This window comes from Microcaecilia unicolor, chromosome 6, assembly GCF_901765095.1.
Source record: "Microcaecilia unicolor chromosome 6, aMicUni1.1, whole genome shotgun sequence".
Taxonomy (NCBI): Eukaryota; Metazoa; Chordata; class Amphibia; order Gymnophiona; family Siphonopidae; genus Microcaecilia; species Microcaecilia unicolor.
The window spans coordinates 40,405,574-40,422,625 of record NC_044036.1 but is presented as its reverse complement, the minus strand read 5'-3'; the positions used below and the strand labels follow the sequence as shown (position 1 = coordinate 40,422,625).

At 44.4% G+C, this 17,052-nt stretch overlaps 1 protein-coding gene across 1 annotated transcript in view; it reads right to left on the bottom strand.

Annotated features, from left to right (window-relative positions):
• The window catches only part of PGM1 (phosphoglucomutase 1), a 76,384-nt gene extending 61,167 nt beyond the window's left edge, over positions 1-15,217 (bottom strand). Inside the window, exon 1 of the mRNA XM_030207010.1 lies at positions 14,891-15,217. Within this exon, the coding sequence (XP_030062870.1) occupies positions 14,891-15,136 (246 nt within the window). The 5' untranslated portion in view covers positions 15,137-15,217. The remainder of the gene's footprint in view (positions 1-14,890) is intronic.
• Positions 15,218-17,052: the final 1,835 nt, after the last annotated feature.

Below are 17,052 nucleotides of genomic sequence, written 5' to 3'. Positions count from 1 at the left end.
TTTTTTTTTAGGTATATTAAAAGCAGGAAGCCAGCAAAAGAATCAGTTGGACAGCTAGATGACCGAGGAGTAAAAGAGGCGATCACGGAAGACAAAGCCATAGCTGAGAGATTAAATGAATTCTTTGCTTCGGTCATCACCGAGGAAGATTTGGGTGGGATACTGGTGCCAGAAATGGAATTCGAAGCTGACGAGTCGGAGAAACTTAATGAATTCTCTGTAAAACTGGAGGATGTAATGGGGCAGTTCTATAAACTGAAGAGTAGCAAATCTCCTGGACCGGATGGTATTCATTCCAGAGTACTAACATAACTGAAAAATGAGCTTGCGGATCCATTGTTAGTAATATGTAATTTATCCTTAAAATCGAATGTGGTACCGGAAGGTTGGAGAGTGGCCAATGTAACGCCGATTTTTTAAAAAGGTTCCAGAGGAGATCTGGGAAATTATAGACTGGTGAGTCTGACGTCAGTGCCAGGCAAAATGGTAGAGACTATTATTAAGATCAAAATTACTGAGCATATTCAAAAGCATGGCTTAATGAGACAAAGTCAACATGGATTTAGTGAAGGGAAATCTTGCCTCACCAATCTACTATATTTCTTTGAAGGGGTGAACAAACATGTGGATAAAGGTGAGCTGGTTGATATTGTGTATCTGGATTTTCAGAAGGCGTTTAACAAAGTACCTCATGAAAGACTCCAGAGGAAATTGGAGAGTCATGGGATAGGAGGTAGTGTTCTATTGTGGATTAAAAACTGGTTAAAAGATAGAAAACAGAGAGTAGGGTTAAATGGTCAGTATTCTCAATGGAGAAGGGTAGTTAGTGGGGTTCCCCAGGGGTCTGTGCTGGGACCGCTGCTTTTTAACATATTTATAAATGACCTAGAGATGGGAGTAACTAGTGATGTAATTAAACTTGCTGATGTCACAAAGTTATTCAAAACAAAAAAAAAACAAAAAGGCACACAACTGCTTACAAAACAGTAGATAAAAAACAACAAAGCAGTGGAATCAAATGCATTTATTGGAACAATAAATGCATTTGATTCCACTGCTTTGTTGTTTTTTAACAAAGTTATTCAAAGTCATTAAATCGCAGGAGGATTGTGAAAAATTACAAGAGGACCTTATGAGACTGGGAGACTGGGCGTCTAAATGGAAGATGATGTTTAATGTGAGCAAGTGCAAAGTGATGCATGTGGGAAAGAGGAACCTGAATTATAGCTATGCCATGCAAGGTTCCACGTTGGGAGTCACGGATTAAGAAAGGGATCTAGGTGTCGTCGTTGATGATATGCTGAAACCTTCTGCTCAGTGTGCTGCTGCAGTTAAGAAAGCAAATAGAAAGTTAGGTATTATTAGGAAAGGAATGGAAAACAAAAATGAGGATGTTATAATGCCTTTGTATCGCTCCACGGTGCGACCGCACCTCGAATATTATGTTCAATTCTGGTCGCCTATCTCAAAAAATTTATAGTGGAATTAGAAAAGGTGCAGAAAAGGGCGACGAAAATGATAAAAGGGATGGGACAACTTCCCTATGAGGAAAGGCTAAAGCGGCTAGGGCTCTTCAGCTTGGAGAAAAGGCGGCTGAGGGGAGATATGATAGAGGTCCATAAAATAATGAGCAGTGTTGAACAGGTAGATGTGACGCATCTGATTACGCTTTCCAAAAACACTAGGTCTAGGGGGCATGCGATGAAGCTACAATGTAGTAAATTTAAAACGAATCTGAGAATATTTTTCTTCACTCAACGTGTAATTAAACTCTGGAATTCGTTGCCAGAGAATGTGGTAAAGGCAGTTAGCTTAGCGGAGTTTAAAAAAGGTTTGGATGGCTTCCTAAAGGAAAAGTCCATAGACCATTATTAAATGGACTTGTGGAAAATCCACTATTTCTGGGATAAGCAGTATATTGTACTTTTTTGGGATCTTGCCAGGTATTTGTGACCTGGATTGGCCACTGTTGGAAACAGGATGCTGGGCTTGATGGACCTTTGGTCTTTCCCAGTACGGCAATACTTATGTACTTATGACTCCAGGGAACCTGCCTACATGTTTGAACTCCAGGATTCTGAGCTCAGAGTGTCTGGATGCCACATTCGCATTTATATCCAACCAGGGGCGTAGCTACGTGGGGCCACGGGGGCATGGGTCCCCGTAGATTTGGCCCTGGCCCTCCCCCGCTGCCGACCCTCCCCCGCCGCTGTCGGGTACCTTTGCTGACAGGGGTCCCCAACCCCCACCAGCCGAAGTCCTCTTCTCCGGTGTGGCCATGTTGTTAATATGCAAGCAAGGCTTCTGCGAGTCTGACGACCTGCACGTACAAAGGAGAAGAGGACTTAGCAAAGGTACCCGACGGCGGGGGATGGTTGGCATGGGGGGGGTCCAAAGGTGGCGGTGGTGGGGGTCGGTGGCACCGGGGGGGGGGGGCTAAAATGTGCCCCCTCACCTCGGGCTCTGAACCGCCCTCCCGATGAAGTCTGGCAAGGCCCCTGTTCCAACCATATTGTGATGATCATTGATGCGTGCTAGGACACCAACTTGGACATTTGACACACTGTCTCCATTTGCAAATACTAGGGCCGGTGTCCCTTCCCTCCAGTCTCTATTGGGATCCAAGATCTACTTCTTGCCAATTGCACAGATGTGATACAGATAAATATCATGAACTCTAACTTGAAAAGGTTTGGCTTCCACCCAGCAACTGGAGCTAACATGACATTCTAGGCCAAATACATTCTGATTTTTGCCAAAATTCTGGTCACACACTGTCTCAGTATTGCTGAATGCATGGTTGCACCACTGAGCCATATACCAGTAAACTAACCCACTTTCTATCCTGCAAAGAGTACACACTCTGTGTAAATGCCAGAAATATTTTGAAAGTGTCAAAGTGTTACAATGTAACATTAATCTCCTATAATGCACAGTCTAACAGGCAGGCAGCTAAATGTCAGCGTTACGTATCTTCACACTCACCTTCACGTCAGGAAACATTCTAGCTACAAGCCACAATGAAGGGTCTAGTTTCTTAGTATTCTGGGAATACTTAAGGGCGGGGCCGGGGGAACTTCTACGGTCTATGTCCCAGAAAGAACAAAGAAAGACCATGCTCAAGTATATACCATATTCATTGTTGATTTAATCCTGGACCGTTCAGGTCTTTATCTGCCGTCACTTACTATGTCACTATATTACTTAATTTGCTTACTGACCTTCGTTGCAGATTTTGTACTTTTTAACATTTTTACTAATTAAGCAAAAATCTTTTATATTACAATTGAGGGAAACAAAGAAAATGAGCGAAAACTGATATATCCAACAATTTCTTTTGCAGACATAATAAAAATCTGCTCTCTTGAAGACTGCCTCAGTCAAGTTTAGCACAGATATTACTTTGAGCCAGCAGACCAATTATGATCAGGTTAAGAAGTTGAAAAAAATAATTGCCTTGTATGAAAACATTAATGCACTTAAAAAAAAGAAAGTAAAAGTAGAAGGGAAAAAGATTTACAGCCCTGTTTACTAAAGTGCGTTAATGTTTTTAGCGCGAGTACACTTAGCATGTAACCATGTAAGTACCTATAAGGATACTGTAGGCACATACATGATTAACGCGTGTACCAGTGGAATAGCCACAGGTGGGCCTGGGTGGGCCACTTAGGGCTCAGGCCCACCCAACAGTAGCACATGTTTAGTGGTAGCTGTGGGATCCCAAGCTCGGCCAGCTGAAGACTTACTCCAGATGGTAACGAAAACGCTACTCTCCATGATACCAGCACCTGCGTATGTTCCGTTTTCAGCGCATGCCTGCTGCAGACTGCCAAGGTGGAAAGAAGCATTTTCCCACCAGCTGAGATATTTTTTTTGGGTGGTGGTTGGGGTGGGGGGAGAACAATTGGTGCCCACCCACTTCTTATCTAGGCCCACCCAAAATCTGTTGTCTGGCTATGCCCCTGGCGTGTACATGGTTAATGCACGTTAAAAACAACTTTTACCGCACCTATAACGCTGCTTAGTAAACAGGGCTCTTAAAATGAAATGTCTTCTTACAATATGCAGTAAAGCTGCTGATCCCTTAACACTGGATGTAAGAGCACACTATCCCCCCCCCCCCCCTCCCCTTGGAACTAAATGTTGGCACTCTCTCCCAAAACCAATCATAATGCTTTCAGAATTGCAAATAGTTTGGGTGCAAGTAAAGGCCTTTCTCTTCACTAGCTCATACCTAAATCTTGACCAAAAGCCTTCGACTTCTGGGTCTAACTAATATGATGGCTTTCTTGTCTTCTCTATGCACTTATGTCATTATAATACTTGTTACACTATTACTTATATTTCCTTAAAGTTTATTTATTTATTTTGTTACATTTGTATCCCACGTTTTCCCACCTATTTGCAGGCTCACTGTGGCTTACATTGTACAGTTAAGGCATTTAGGTTGGATCGTTAGGGTATGCCTTTTCGAATACGTAAGTCTTTAGGAGTTTCCGGAAGTTTAGGTGGTCATATGTTGTTTTCACGGCGATTAGTAGTGCGTTCCATAGTTGTGTGCTTAAATAAGAGAAGCTGGATGCATAGGTTGATTTGCATTTGAGTCCTTTGCAGCTTGGGTGGTGGAGATTTAGGTATGTTCGTGTTGATCTTGTTGTGTTTCTGTTTGGTAGATCTATAAGGTCTATCATGTATCCCGGGGCATTGCCATAAATGATTTTATGAAGCAGGGTGCAGATCTTGAATGCGATACGTTCTTTGATTGGGAGCCAGTGTAGTTTTTCTCGTAGAGGTTTGGCGCTTTCGAATCTAGTTGTTCTGCTATGTTTTTTGCAGTTTGTAGTTTTTTTATGATACTGTTTCACTATGGATGTAATTTTCTCCTTTTGTCAATTTTATCTACATTGTAAGCCGTATTGAACCTGAAATAATGTGGGATATAGCTGCCATAAATAAATTAAAAGTTGCCAATAATTGTTCCCGATTTATGCTCATAATTTAACAGAATGAGCCAATCAGTGCCAATTTTTAACAAGCAATTATTGGCACTAATTAAATTTAATTGGGACCTAAAATTTGCATGTGCCCTGAAAAAGGGGGCACATAAATGGAAGTGTCATGGGCGCAGTTTTGAGTTACACATGTAACTGTAGAATAGTGGTGCTCCGCATGTAAATTTAGGTACGGGCATTTGCCTACTTTTTCACTGGTGCAAATGGCAGCACTTAAATTTACATGAGACCTCTCTGTTTAAGTGCTAATTCTATAAAACGTGCTGAAATTTAGGCGCAGCTTATAGAATACCATTTTAAGTGGGAGTGTTTTTGCGCTGTTTTCTTTAGGCACTATATATATATAAATACTAGACTTTGAGCCCGTAAAAATGGGCTATTATAGAAAGGCCCGCCCCCACTGCCGAGTTCGCCGCTGCCCCTCCCCCTCCGAGTTCGCGCCCCCCCCCCCCCCCCACCGAGCCGTCACCACCCACCTTCCATCCGGCCGGGCCCTCGCTCCGCTATTGAAACAGCGAGGGTCCGGGAACGCAGCACTGAGCTCTGCTGAGCTGCCGACGTCGGCCTTCGTTCTTCTTCTCTGCCTGTCCCGCCCTCGTGTGACGTAACGTCGTCGAGGGCGGGACAGAGGCAGAGAAGAAGAAGGAAGGGCGATGTCGGCAGCTCAGCAGAGCTCAGTGCTGCGTTCCCGGACCCTCGCTGTTTCAATAGTGGAGCGAGGGCCCGACCGGGTAGAAGGTGGGTGGCGGCGGCGACTCGGGTGGGGGGAGCGTTAGACGGCGGTGTCCCTCCCTCAGCAATGCGCAGTACAGACCCTCTGTGTTCCGCCCCCCGTCATCACGTATTGACGTGGGGGCGGGGCAGAGAAGGTCTCTACTGCGCATTTGCGAGTGAGTACGGTCACTCGCCGTTTATATGTTTGATATATATATATATATATATATATATATATATATGCAGGAGACACTAGTCAGCACCATGAACCCGACTTTAAAAGATACAGACTCAAGTCAATATCATCTCTCCTGTCAGGTTTGCTGCTCTAACAGGCCTTAAGTCTACATGGAGGACACTGCTGCATGGACAAGGCTATAGGAGAACAAAAACAACTTTAATAAACTTGGGTCAGAACAAATCTGCTCCTGGCGTTGTGGTTCTCCAAGTCATAACGCTGCAAAGCCCCAATCTGTTGTCCCAAATAGTAAGACTTGCCTTTACCCAAGAAAGGGTATAAGGAGAACTTGGAAGCGATATAAAGTTATCTGGGGCACTCCACAAGGGGGCTGCCTAAAATGAAGCAGATGACAGCCCTGGTCCGAGCCTGCCAAGCCCAACAGCTGAAGCTCATTAAAGAAACATGGCCTTACCATCTACCTGCTCCAGTCCTCTGCCCACCAGTCACTACCTCCTGCCTGAGAGAGAGAGAGAGAACACATCGGCCTGCTGCTGCAGCTCCTGTCATCCTCCTGAGAGTTATCGTTGACAGCTCTTGATGGCCTCTGCCTCCAGAGACTGAGCGTGGGAGAGCACTTTTCCATCAAGGCAGGTCTCAAGTCAGGTGGTAACTGTTCTTTGCTTAGTGCTTCAAGAATCAGGGGCCCTAATTATTTTAGGACTAGGGTTTAAATGTGTATTCCTTGCCTTAATAGGTGCATGAATGCTCACTGCTTTACCATCATTGTGGGTAACTTAGCATAAGTACATTATCACTGATTTGCTATTTTCTCTGCCGCCTATAATAAATTAGCTTTTATATTTTTATAACATCTGAGCCTTGTGTCTTCTTCTTTTCTAGTGATTATTCTAGGATGTAATGAGTATGGATCTGTAGTTGGAGGGACGTTTGTGACCAACCTAAATTCCAAGGTGCTAACTTACTTTGTCACTTTTTACATACTCCCTCACTGCCTGCCCTCTACCTAAGGTAATTGTGTTAGCCTCACACACAGAATCTTGCCCTACCTGTATCCATTTAAGTGTTACATTTAGGGGAGATCCAGTTCTGACATCACCACATGTAAGTATTAAACATTAAAATTTAAAATGGTTTTATTAGTAAAAGAAAAACATATTCCCATACATGTTAACATAAGAGCATACTTTACACCACAGCTACGTTTCAGACAGTTAAAATTATGACGACAACATTTTGAGTGTTTTGCTGCACAGTCTACAGTTGGATTGCTTTAGAGAACTAAGGGCATTGGCTATGGCGTGCTGGTTAATATTCTGATTTATGTATGGGGTCTATTCAGGGGTGTGCTGGAAAATTTTTAACAACAGGCTCTTTCTCCGGACGTAGCCAGCTCTGCAGTTGGAAGGGCCAGGGGTGGCCGGGGATGGGGTGGGGGAGCAACACTTGCCTCTCTCTCCTCCCTCCCTTCGTGCGGGCACACTAGGCATACCTTTGCTGGCAGCCAATAAATGGACTGCCACCACTCCCAACGTCTTGCTCTGAGCAGCATGCTGGAACTTCTCTCACATGCTCGAGAAGTCCCAGCCTGCTGCCCAGAGCTGGAAACAAGGAGCGGGGAGCAGCAGTAGTCTATTTACTTGGCTGGCAGGGCTCAGCATCCCCACCAGCAAAGTAAAAGAGAATTCAGCAGGGGGCCCAAGCCCACATTTTGGGAGCCAGTTGTTAAAGTAGCCATGGAGGGCCCTACTTTAACAACCGGCTCCCAAAATTCTTAAAAACTTAACAACCGGCTCTTGCAAGCCTGTGAGAGCCTGCTCCAGCACACCACTGTCGTTTCTTTCTTTACAACATCCGTAAAATCCGCCCCTTTCTTTCCGAGCACTCTACCAAAACCCTCATCCACACCCTTGTCACCTCTCGTTTAGACTACTGCAATCTGCTTCTTGCTAGCCTCCCACTTAGTCACCTCTCCCCTCTCCAGTCGGTTCAAAACTCTGCTGCCCGTCTCATCTTCCGCCAGGGTCGCTTTACTCATACTACCCCTCTCCTCAAATCGCTTCACTGGCTCCCTATTCGTTTTCGCATCCTGTTCAAACTTCTTCTACTAACCTATAAATGTACTCACTCTGCTGCTCCCCAGTATCTCTCCACACTCGTCCTTCCCTACACCCCTTCCCGTGCACTCCGCTCCATGGATAAATCCTTCTTATCTGTTCCCTTCTCCACTACTGCCAACTCCAGACTTCGCGCCTTCTGTCTCGCTGCACCCTACGCCTGGAATAAACTTCCTCAGCCCCTACGTCTTGCCCCATCCTTGGCCACCTTTAAATCTAGACTGAAAGCCCACCTCTTTAACATTGCTTTTGACTCGTAACCACTTGTAACCACTCGCCTCCACCTACCCTCCTCTCTTCCTTCCCGTTCACATTAATTGATTTGATATGCTTACTTTTTTTTGTCTATTAGATTGTAAGCTCTTTGAGCAGGGACTGTCTTTCTTCTATGTTTGTGCAGCACTGCAAACGCCTTGTAGCGCTATAGAAATGCTAAATAGTAGTAGTAGTAGTATTGCTAAACCCACCATAACCAAAAACATTTCACCTGAAGCAGAGTTAAAGTCACATACTGGAGAAACTATAAACACTCTTTCTAGGCTTGCAAAGTTTGGAAGAACAGCATCAAAATCAGCAACTACCAAACCTGCAGTGCCAGTATCCTTTATATAGCAGCAAGAACCAAAGAACAGGATGAATAGTTTTCACATCCGCCAGCTGTGGCACATTCTTAACATCTGAAAGGAGAACGTCCTAGATTCTTGCAGTGGGCTCAAAGTTTCACTGTCTTCTCTTTAAAGAGGAGAAACTTCTGGCACCTCATTGTGTGCATAATTTTTTTTTTTTTTTTGTTACATTTGTACCCCACGCTTTCCCACTCATGGCAGGCTCTATGTGGCAGGCAATGGAGGGTTAAGCGACTTGCCCAGAGTCACAAGGAGCTGCCTGTGCCGGGAATCGAACTCAGTTCCTCAGGACCAAAGTCCACCACCCTAACCACTAGGCCACTCCTCCACTGTTGCTACTATTTGAGATTCTACATGGACATTCCATGTAGAAGTCGGTCCTTGCAGATCACCAATGTGGCCGCGCAGGCTTCTGCGAGTCTGACGTCCTGCACGTACGTGCAGGACGTCAGACTCACAGAAACAGAAGCCTGCGCAGCCTTCCACATGGAATGTTGCTAGTGGAATATCAACATTCCATGTAGAATCTCCAATAGTAGCAACATTCCATGTAGAATCTCCAATAGTATCTATTTTATTTTTGTTACATTTGTACCCTGCGCTTTCCCACTCATGGCAGGCTCAATGCGGCTTACATGGGGCAATGGACGGTTAAGTGACTTGCCCAGAGTCACAAGGAGCTGCCTGTGCCGGGAATCGAACTCAGTTCCTCAGGACCAAAGTCCACCACCCTAACCACTAGGCCACTCCTCCACTCAAGCTGCATAACAGCAGAATTCCCAAAGACATCATTATTATTATTATTTATTGCATTTGTATCCCACATTTTCCCACCTATTTGCAGGCTCAATGTGGCTTACAGAGTCCTGTTACGGCATTGTCATTCCAGGATATCAGATACAATTAGTGACGTAAAAAGATTAAGTAAGGGAAAAAAGAAAAGGTTTAGGCAGATAGGCATAGAAGGTAGACTTTCATAACTGGGGTGGGTTGGCGAGGTGATTTAGTGAGGCTATGGGTTCTCTTTGTAGGCCTTGTTGAAGAGCTATGTCTTCAGAGATTTACGAAAGTTGGTTATTTCGTCAATAGTTTTCAAGGCAGTAGGTAGTGCATTCCACAACTGCGTGCTCATGTAGGAGAAGGTAGTTGCATGTATCAGCTTGTATTTTAGTCCTTTACAGCTGGGGAAGTGTAGATTAAGAAATTTGCGGGATGATCTTTTGGCGTTTCTGGGAGGCAGGTCCACGAGGTTTAGCATGTAGGTTGGGGCATCTGCGTGGATGATTTTGTGTACAATCGTGCAGATCTTGAACGCAATGTGTTCCTTAAGTGGAAGCCAGTGAAGTTTCTCTCTTAGGGGTTTTGCACTTTCATATTTAGTTTTTCCAAATATGAGTCTGGCGGCGGTATTCTGGGCTGTTTGGAGTTTTTTGAGTCTGTTCTTTGCATACACATTGCATACACATTGGGGGGATTCTATATATGGCGCCTAAAAAATCCGCAAGGAAACCAATGCCGACTAAGCGTATTCTATAACCAGTGCCTAGATTTACTACTACTACTTATCATTTCTAAAGTACTACTAGACGTACGCAGCGCTGTACACTTGAACATGAAGAGACAGTCCCTGCTCGACAGAGCTTACAATCTAATTAGGACAGACAAACAGGACAAACAAGAGATAAGGGAATATTAAAGTGAGGATGATAAAATAAGGGTTCTGAACAAGTGGATAAGGATTAGGAGTTAAAAGCAGCATCAAAAAGGTGGGCTTTTAGCTTAGATTTGAAGACGGCCAGAGATGTAGCCTGACGTACAGGCTCAGGAAGTCTATTCCAGGCATATAGTGCAGCAAGATAAAAGGAACGGAGTCTGGAGTTAGCGGAGGAGGAGAAGGGTGCAGATAAGAGAGATTTACCCAGTGAACGGAGTTCCCGGGGAGGAATATAGGGAGAGATGAGAGTGGAGAGGTACTGAGGAGCTGCAGAGTGAATGCACTTATAGGTCAATAAGAGGAGTTTGAACTATATGCGGAAACGGATAGGAAGCCAGTGAAGTGACTTGAGGAGAGGGCTAATATGAGCATAATGACACTGGCGGAATATTAGTCGTGCAGCATAATTTTGAACAGATTGCAGAGGAGAGAGATGGCTAAGTGGGAGACCTGTGAGAAGCAAAGTTGCAATAGTCTAAGCGAGAGGTGATAAAAGTGAGGATGAGGGTTCTGGTAGTGTGCTCAGAAAGGAAAGGGCAAATTTGGGTGATATTATAGAGAAAGAAATGACAGGTTTTAGCAGTCTGCTGAATACGTGCAGAGAAGGAGGAGTCGAAGATGACCCCAAGGTTACGAGCTGATGAGAGTGTTATCCACAGAAATAGGGAATGGGGGAGGAGAGGTTGGTTTAGGGGGAAAGATGAGATTTAGGCACTGTATATAGAATATGCTTAGTAGATATCTCAGTGCCTAAGACTACATTCCTCCATTTACACCAACGAAAATGTGGAGTAAATCCCAGCGTGTAGATTTAGGCACACTGGGCCATATAGACACACGTATTTCAGAATACTCACTAAATGCCCATTTCCCCGCCCATAACCATGCCCCTTTTTTGCCTGCATGTGTTAGAAGTTAGGCGCACTGCATTACAGAATGCGCTTAGCAAGTTATGACAGCAGCACAGCAGAAAAAAAGTAGAGGCTGACCAAAGACGATTCACCACTGGACACTTGAATCCAACAGTCTTTATTGATATAAGTGAAAGAAGGACCCGACGCGGGCCGTGTTTTGGCGTTTACAAGCACCTACATCAGGGGTCAAATGATTTACTCCGGATGAAAGCACAGAGCCACAGCTCTGCAGGAATGCGAAGCTGTCACCTTTCGAAACGTGTTAACACTAAAAACCCAAATGGATCAACACTTGCAAAGACTGCGGGAACAAAACTTGCAAGTTATGGACATAAATTCTAATTATTGCCAATTAGTGCTCATTACTTCTTGTTGAGAGCTATCAACAATATCAATAATTTAGTGTCCAATGTTCCCATCAATCTATTCCCATATGGCTTATTACGGGAACATTGGACACTAAAGGGTTAAGCGGCTTGTTACCACTGCCTTGTATTATTTCTTTTGTGTATATATATAGTAATTTTCTCATACTTTCCAGGATCTCCCTATATTTTTAGGGGGCTTGGGAAGTGATGCCAATAATGATTTTTTTCTTGAACTCTTGTTTCTTTTTTATTGAGCACCACATAAATGTTGTGCAAAAATATTTTTGTGTATGTGTTTACATCTTTATATTTTAAAAAAAACGTGTTATTTAAATAGAGGAACAGTGTAAAATCTGAATACACAGCGCACATAAACATATAATATTACTATTACAACGAACAGTTAAGTTGGAAAAAACAATTTTTTGTTACATAGAATAGTAGGGACGGCATGATTCTAAAACTACAGAGAAAGGACTGTCTGGTCAGGTTTGCCTCTTGGCAGATGATACCAAAATCTGCAATAAGGTAGACAACCTCTAATGGTGTGGATAACAAAGCTTAAAAAATGGTCCAGAATTTGGTCGCTAAGATTTATTACTAAGGAAGGCAGAGTTATGCATTTGGGCTGCACATACCCAAGGTATCACCCTATCCGTTTTCGCATCCTGTTCAAACTTCTTCTACTAACCTATAAATGTACGCACTCTGCTGCTCCCCAGTATCTCTCCACACGCGCCTTCCCTACACCCCTTCCCGTGCACTCCGCTCCATGGATAAATCCTTCTTATCTGTTCCCTTCTCCACTACTGCCAACTCCAGACTTCGCGCCTTCTGTCTCGCTGCACCCTACGCCTGGAATAAACTTCCTGAGCCCCTACGTCTTGCCCCATCCTTGGCCACCTTTAAATCTAGACTGAAAGCCCACCTCTTTAACATTGCTTTTGACTCGTAACCACTTGTAACCACTCGCCTCCACCTACCCTCCTCTCTTCCTTCCCGTTCACATTAATTGATTTGATTTGCTTACTTTATTTATTTTTTGTCTATTAGATTGTAAGCTCTTTGAGTAGGGACTGTCTTTCTTCTATGTTTTTGCAGCGCTGCGTACGCCTTGTAGCGCTATAGAAATGCTAAATAGTAGTAGTAGTAAGGTAGAGATAGAGCAGAGAAGGTGAAGTACAAAAGAAGGGCAAGACAGGTATGATCATATGTAATGATCTAAGGTAGCAAAACAGGTAGAAAAGCTGAAGGTGAAAGCTAGAAGGATACTTGGGTGTATAAGCCAGCAGGAAAAAGGAGGCGGTGATGCTCCTGTATAAGACTCTGGCAAGACCTCATTTAGAATATTGTGTGTAATTCTGGAAACCACACCTTCAAAAAGATAAACAGAATAGAGTTGGTCCAGAAGGCGGCAACTAAAATGGTTTGTGGTCTTTGCCATACAGCATATGGGAACAGACTTAAAGATCTCAACATGTACCCTTTGGAAGATAGACAGGCGATGTGAGATATGATAGAGACATTTAAATACCTCTGTGGCATAAATGCATATGAAGCGAATCTCTTTCAATTGAAAGGAAGCTCTGGAATAAGAGGGAATAGGATGAAGATGAAAAGGGACTTTATGGAAAGGGTGGTGGATGGTGGAGACAAAGACTGTATCTAATTCACAAGAGCACGGGACAAGCATATAAGATAATAAATTAAATGGACAGGCTAACTTGATAGAGAATGATGGCAGATAAAGACCATATTGCCTGTGTTTCTATATTGATCAAAGGTAATCGTGCTGCTCCATTTTCTCATAATTCAACAGGTTAGAACAGCAGGCTAAGAACCGTGGACACCACTGTTCAAATCTCATTGATGCTCCGAGATCTTGGGCAAGCTGTTTCACCTTTCATTACCTCAGGTATAAAGTTAGATCATAAAACCGGGGACAAAAGTTATCTACTGTACCTCAATGGAACTCACCCTGAACTACTACTGAAAAAGGCATGAGATAAATCCCCCCCCCCCCCCCCCCCGCCCCAGAAAAAGGAAACATCTAATAAACACGCCTACTAATTTGTCCTCAGTTACTTTGTTTTCTTTTTACTTGGATTTAACAGGCAGCATTAAAAAAAAAACCATGCATGGGTAAACTAAATCACCTGTTTACTCTTTTAAAAAGTACAAGAACTAGGGGACACTCCATGAAGTTACATAGCAGCACCTTTTAAACAGGAGAAAATATTTTTTCATTTACTGTTAAGCTCATTGTCAGAGCAAAGGGTAAAAATCAGTTAATGTAAACTGGGTTTAATAAAAAAAAGTTTGGACAAATGCCTGGAAGAAAAGTTCAGTAAACCATTATGGAGGTAGACCTGGGAAATGCCACTGCTTATCCTTGGAATTAAGTAGCATAGAATTTTGCCACTTTTTTGGGACTCTATTAGGTACTTATAACCTGGACTGGCTACTGTTGGAAATGGGGTGCTGGGTTGGATGGGCCCTTGGTCTGACCCAGTAGAAACCCCTTATGTTTTTATGTACAGATTAAAGCAAACAGTTGTGTAAAGTACATACCTCAAGACAAAATCAACCCAGACATTGCAAAAGTATGGTGGGTGCAATGCTAGCAGATGCCATGGTGGAAGAACAGGACCAGTAAGGCACTTCCTCCTTTTACCACAGCTGCTGGCTGCCATAGTAACTGAGTCCTGACAGTTAAATGGACTGGAAGTTTTCTGATCAGGACAGAACCATAAATTGCTCGCTTGCTCTAACATAACCCCATGCTTTGTACAATCTAAGCTACCTGCTTAATGCAACAAAAATAACCCTCCTCCTTTATTATACTAACCTAAAAGTTGCATTTGCAAACATTCATACAGCTTCCACCTGCAGAACTACAACCGCCTTTAGTTTTCAAAAAAAAATTATTAACAGAAATCATTTTTAAAAACAAAACTTCTCTAGTTTTTCCAACTCGATCTGACATTTTCATTTCGCCCTGTCTGGTAACAAGAAGCAGAAAATAACCTTTAGGAGAAAAAGGCTTCCCAGTCTCCGAGCTGCCCAATGCATAGCTAAGTGGAAACTGTATCCCAAATGCCTGCAAGGTCAGTTTAAATGTCAAAGGGCAGCCAGGGTCCCTCCAAGCCCCAGCCCAAGGTTATTGCAAGATCATCTGGGCGCTATGAATGAGGCAGCAGAGCTGAAACCCAGGCGCACCACCTACCCCGTTGGCAGCCGCGATCTGGATGATGAGCTGGATGGCCTCCTTCATGTAAAAGCGGCCGTCGCCCCCCACCACCAGCACGGCGCCCTGCCTCTCGGGCGCCTCGATGGTGGCGATGATGCTCTGGATGAAATTCTCCGCATAGTGGGCCTTGCTCTGGAAGACGCTGACCCGCTTCCTGAGGCCGCTGGTGCCGGGCTTCTGGTCCCCGTAGGGCTTGGTTTTCACCGTGATTACTTTGGCCATGGCTTGGGCAGGAGGCGGCGGCGGTGAGCGGCTCGGCAGCTGGGCTGGCTGGCACTGGGGCGGCCGGGCGGGCGCCGGCCTCTCGAGCTCAGGAAAGAAGGAGGAGCCTCTCGCGCTGCCGCCTCAGCCCCGCCTCTAACTCTGGAGAGCCTCCTCCGGGCTCCGAGCCAGTCCTCCCCCCCCCGCTTCCGCACTGTCGGTCAAAGGTAACGGAGGAGACCTGCAGCAGACTTACAAAACCCTCCAGTCTGGGATTGTTCATCGACTGGAATCTGGCTAAAGTATTGGGGTTGTTGTCCTGACATAGACTTGTTTGGGGAGGGAGCGAAATATCAGAAACTTAATTGGTCCGCCTTCCCTATTGCTAATATGACTTACTTCTCTCCCCCCCCCCCCCCCCCCCCTAATAAGCAGAGAAATCACACTGATGGTTGTTCTTGATTGCTCTGTCTGTCTTACTTTATTAGCTGTAAGCTTGATGGACTGATGACTGGGTATCATAGGTGGCTGTAGCTGAAGGTGCACTTGGTAGTCCTGGGCAAACAACTGGGGCTTTCTGTCCAGTCCTATTAAACTTTGAAGTTGGTTCCTTCCTACTTTAGCTTTGCTCTGCTTGTCAGTTGAGCGGTATAGTAAGTTCTCAATAAACTATAATGTAGAGGCCAAAAGGAAGTTAAAGTGTGAAGGGGAGGAGGAGCAGGGGGTGTGTCTGAGCTGTGTGAAGGGCAGGGCAGGTCTAGGTGTGGAAGTGTCACTGCAACAATGAATGCACACGTATGCACATACTCTTCTTCCTTAGTCTCATGGGTTATTGTAACATAGTAGATGACGGCACATAAATATTTTTATTTTTTAGGTATTAGGATTTATTTACCGCCTTTTTTTGAAGGAATTCATTCAAGGCGGTTTACAGTAAGAATAGATCAAACATGAGCAATAGACAATTACAGCAGTAAAAAATATTCAAAAACAATACAAAGTATGGCATGGTATACTATTTACAATGTCAACACAATACGTAATAGAACATTATAGGTGATAGGGAAGGGTAAAGCAAAGATGTAACAGGGTAAGAAAGTAGGAAGAGTTAGAAAGTAAGGTGACTGATTTAAAGAAAGTTGCACATGAGGTCAAAGAAATGGTTAAATGTTATCTCAGCTAGAGTAGGAGTGGATAAACATGTCCTGCTGCAGTATATGCAGCCTGAGTACTCCTTGTGTGTGTGAGTGAGACTAATGAGCTAGTTACTTCTTTCAGTAAAAGCCTGGTTGACGAGCCAAGCTTTCACCCAGTGGCGTTCCTAGCGTGGATGGCACCCGGGGCGGATCGCCGATGCACCCCCCCCCCCCCCGCGTGCAGCACCCCCCCCCCCCCCCCCGTCTGCAAAATGACACCTTCCCCCCTCCCCAGTGAAATGACACCCCCCCGGGTGCACGCCGCTGGGGAGGGTGCTGCGGCGCACGCCTGTGGGCTTCGACTTTGCGAACTTCGCTCATTCTCTGCAGCTCTCTCTGCCCCAGAAGGCTCGCTTGTGGGTATCATATCATGTAATGTCTTTTGGAGAGGGTGTGGTTAGTGAAAGTCCTTGGGAGGACCTTAGTGTCCTTGGTGGTGTGTGGAGGATCATCCTATTTTTCAGGTACTCTGGGCCATTTTCTTTCAGGGCCTTGAAGATCAGACATAGAGTTTTAAATGTAGCCCTGTATTGTACTGGTAGCCAATGAAGTTTTTGCAAAAAATGGTGTGATATGGTCACGTCGCTTGCAACCTTCTGTGAGTCTTGCTGCTGCATTCTGAATCAACTGGAGCTAGTGCAGGCCCTTTGTAGTCAGTCCATTGTATAGTCCATTACAGTAATCCAGTCTTGATGTTATCATGGCATGTACAACTGAGATAAGATTTACCTTCTCATTGTA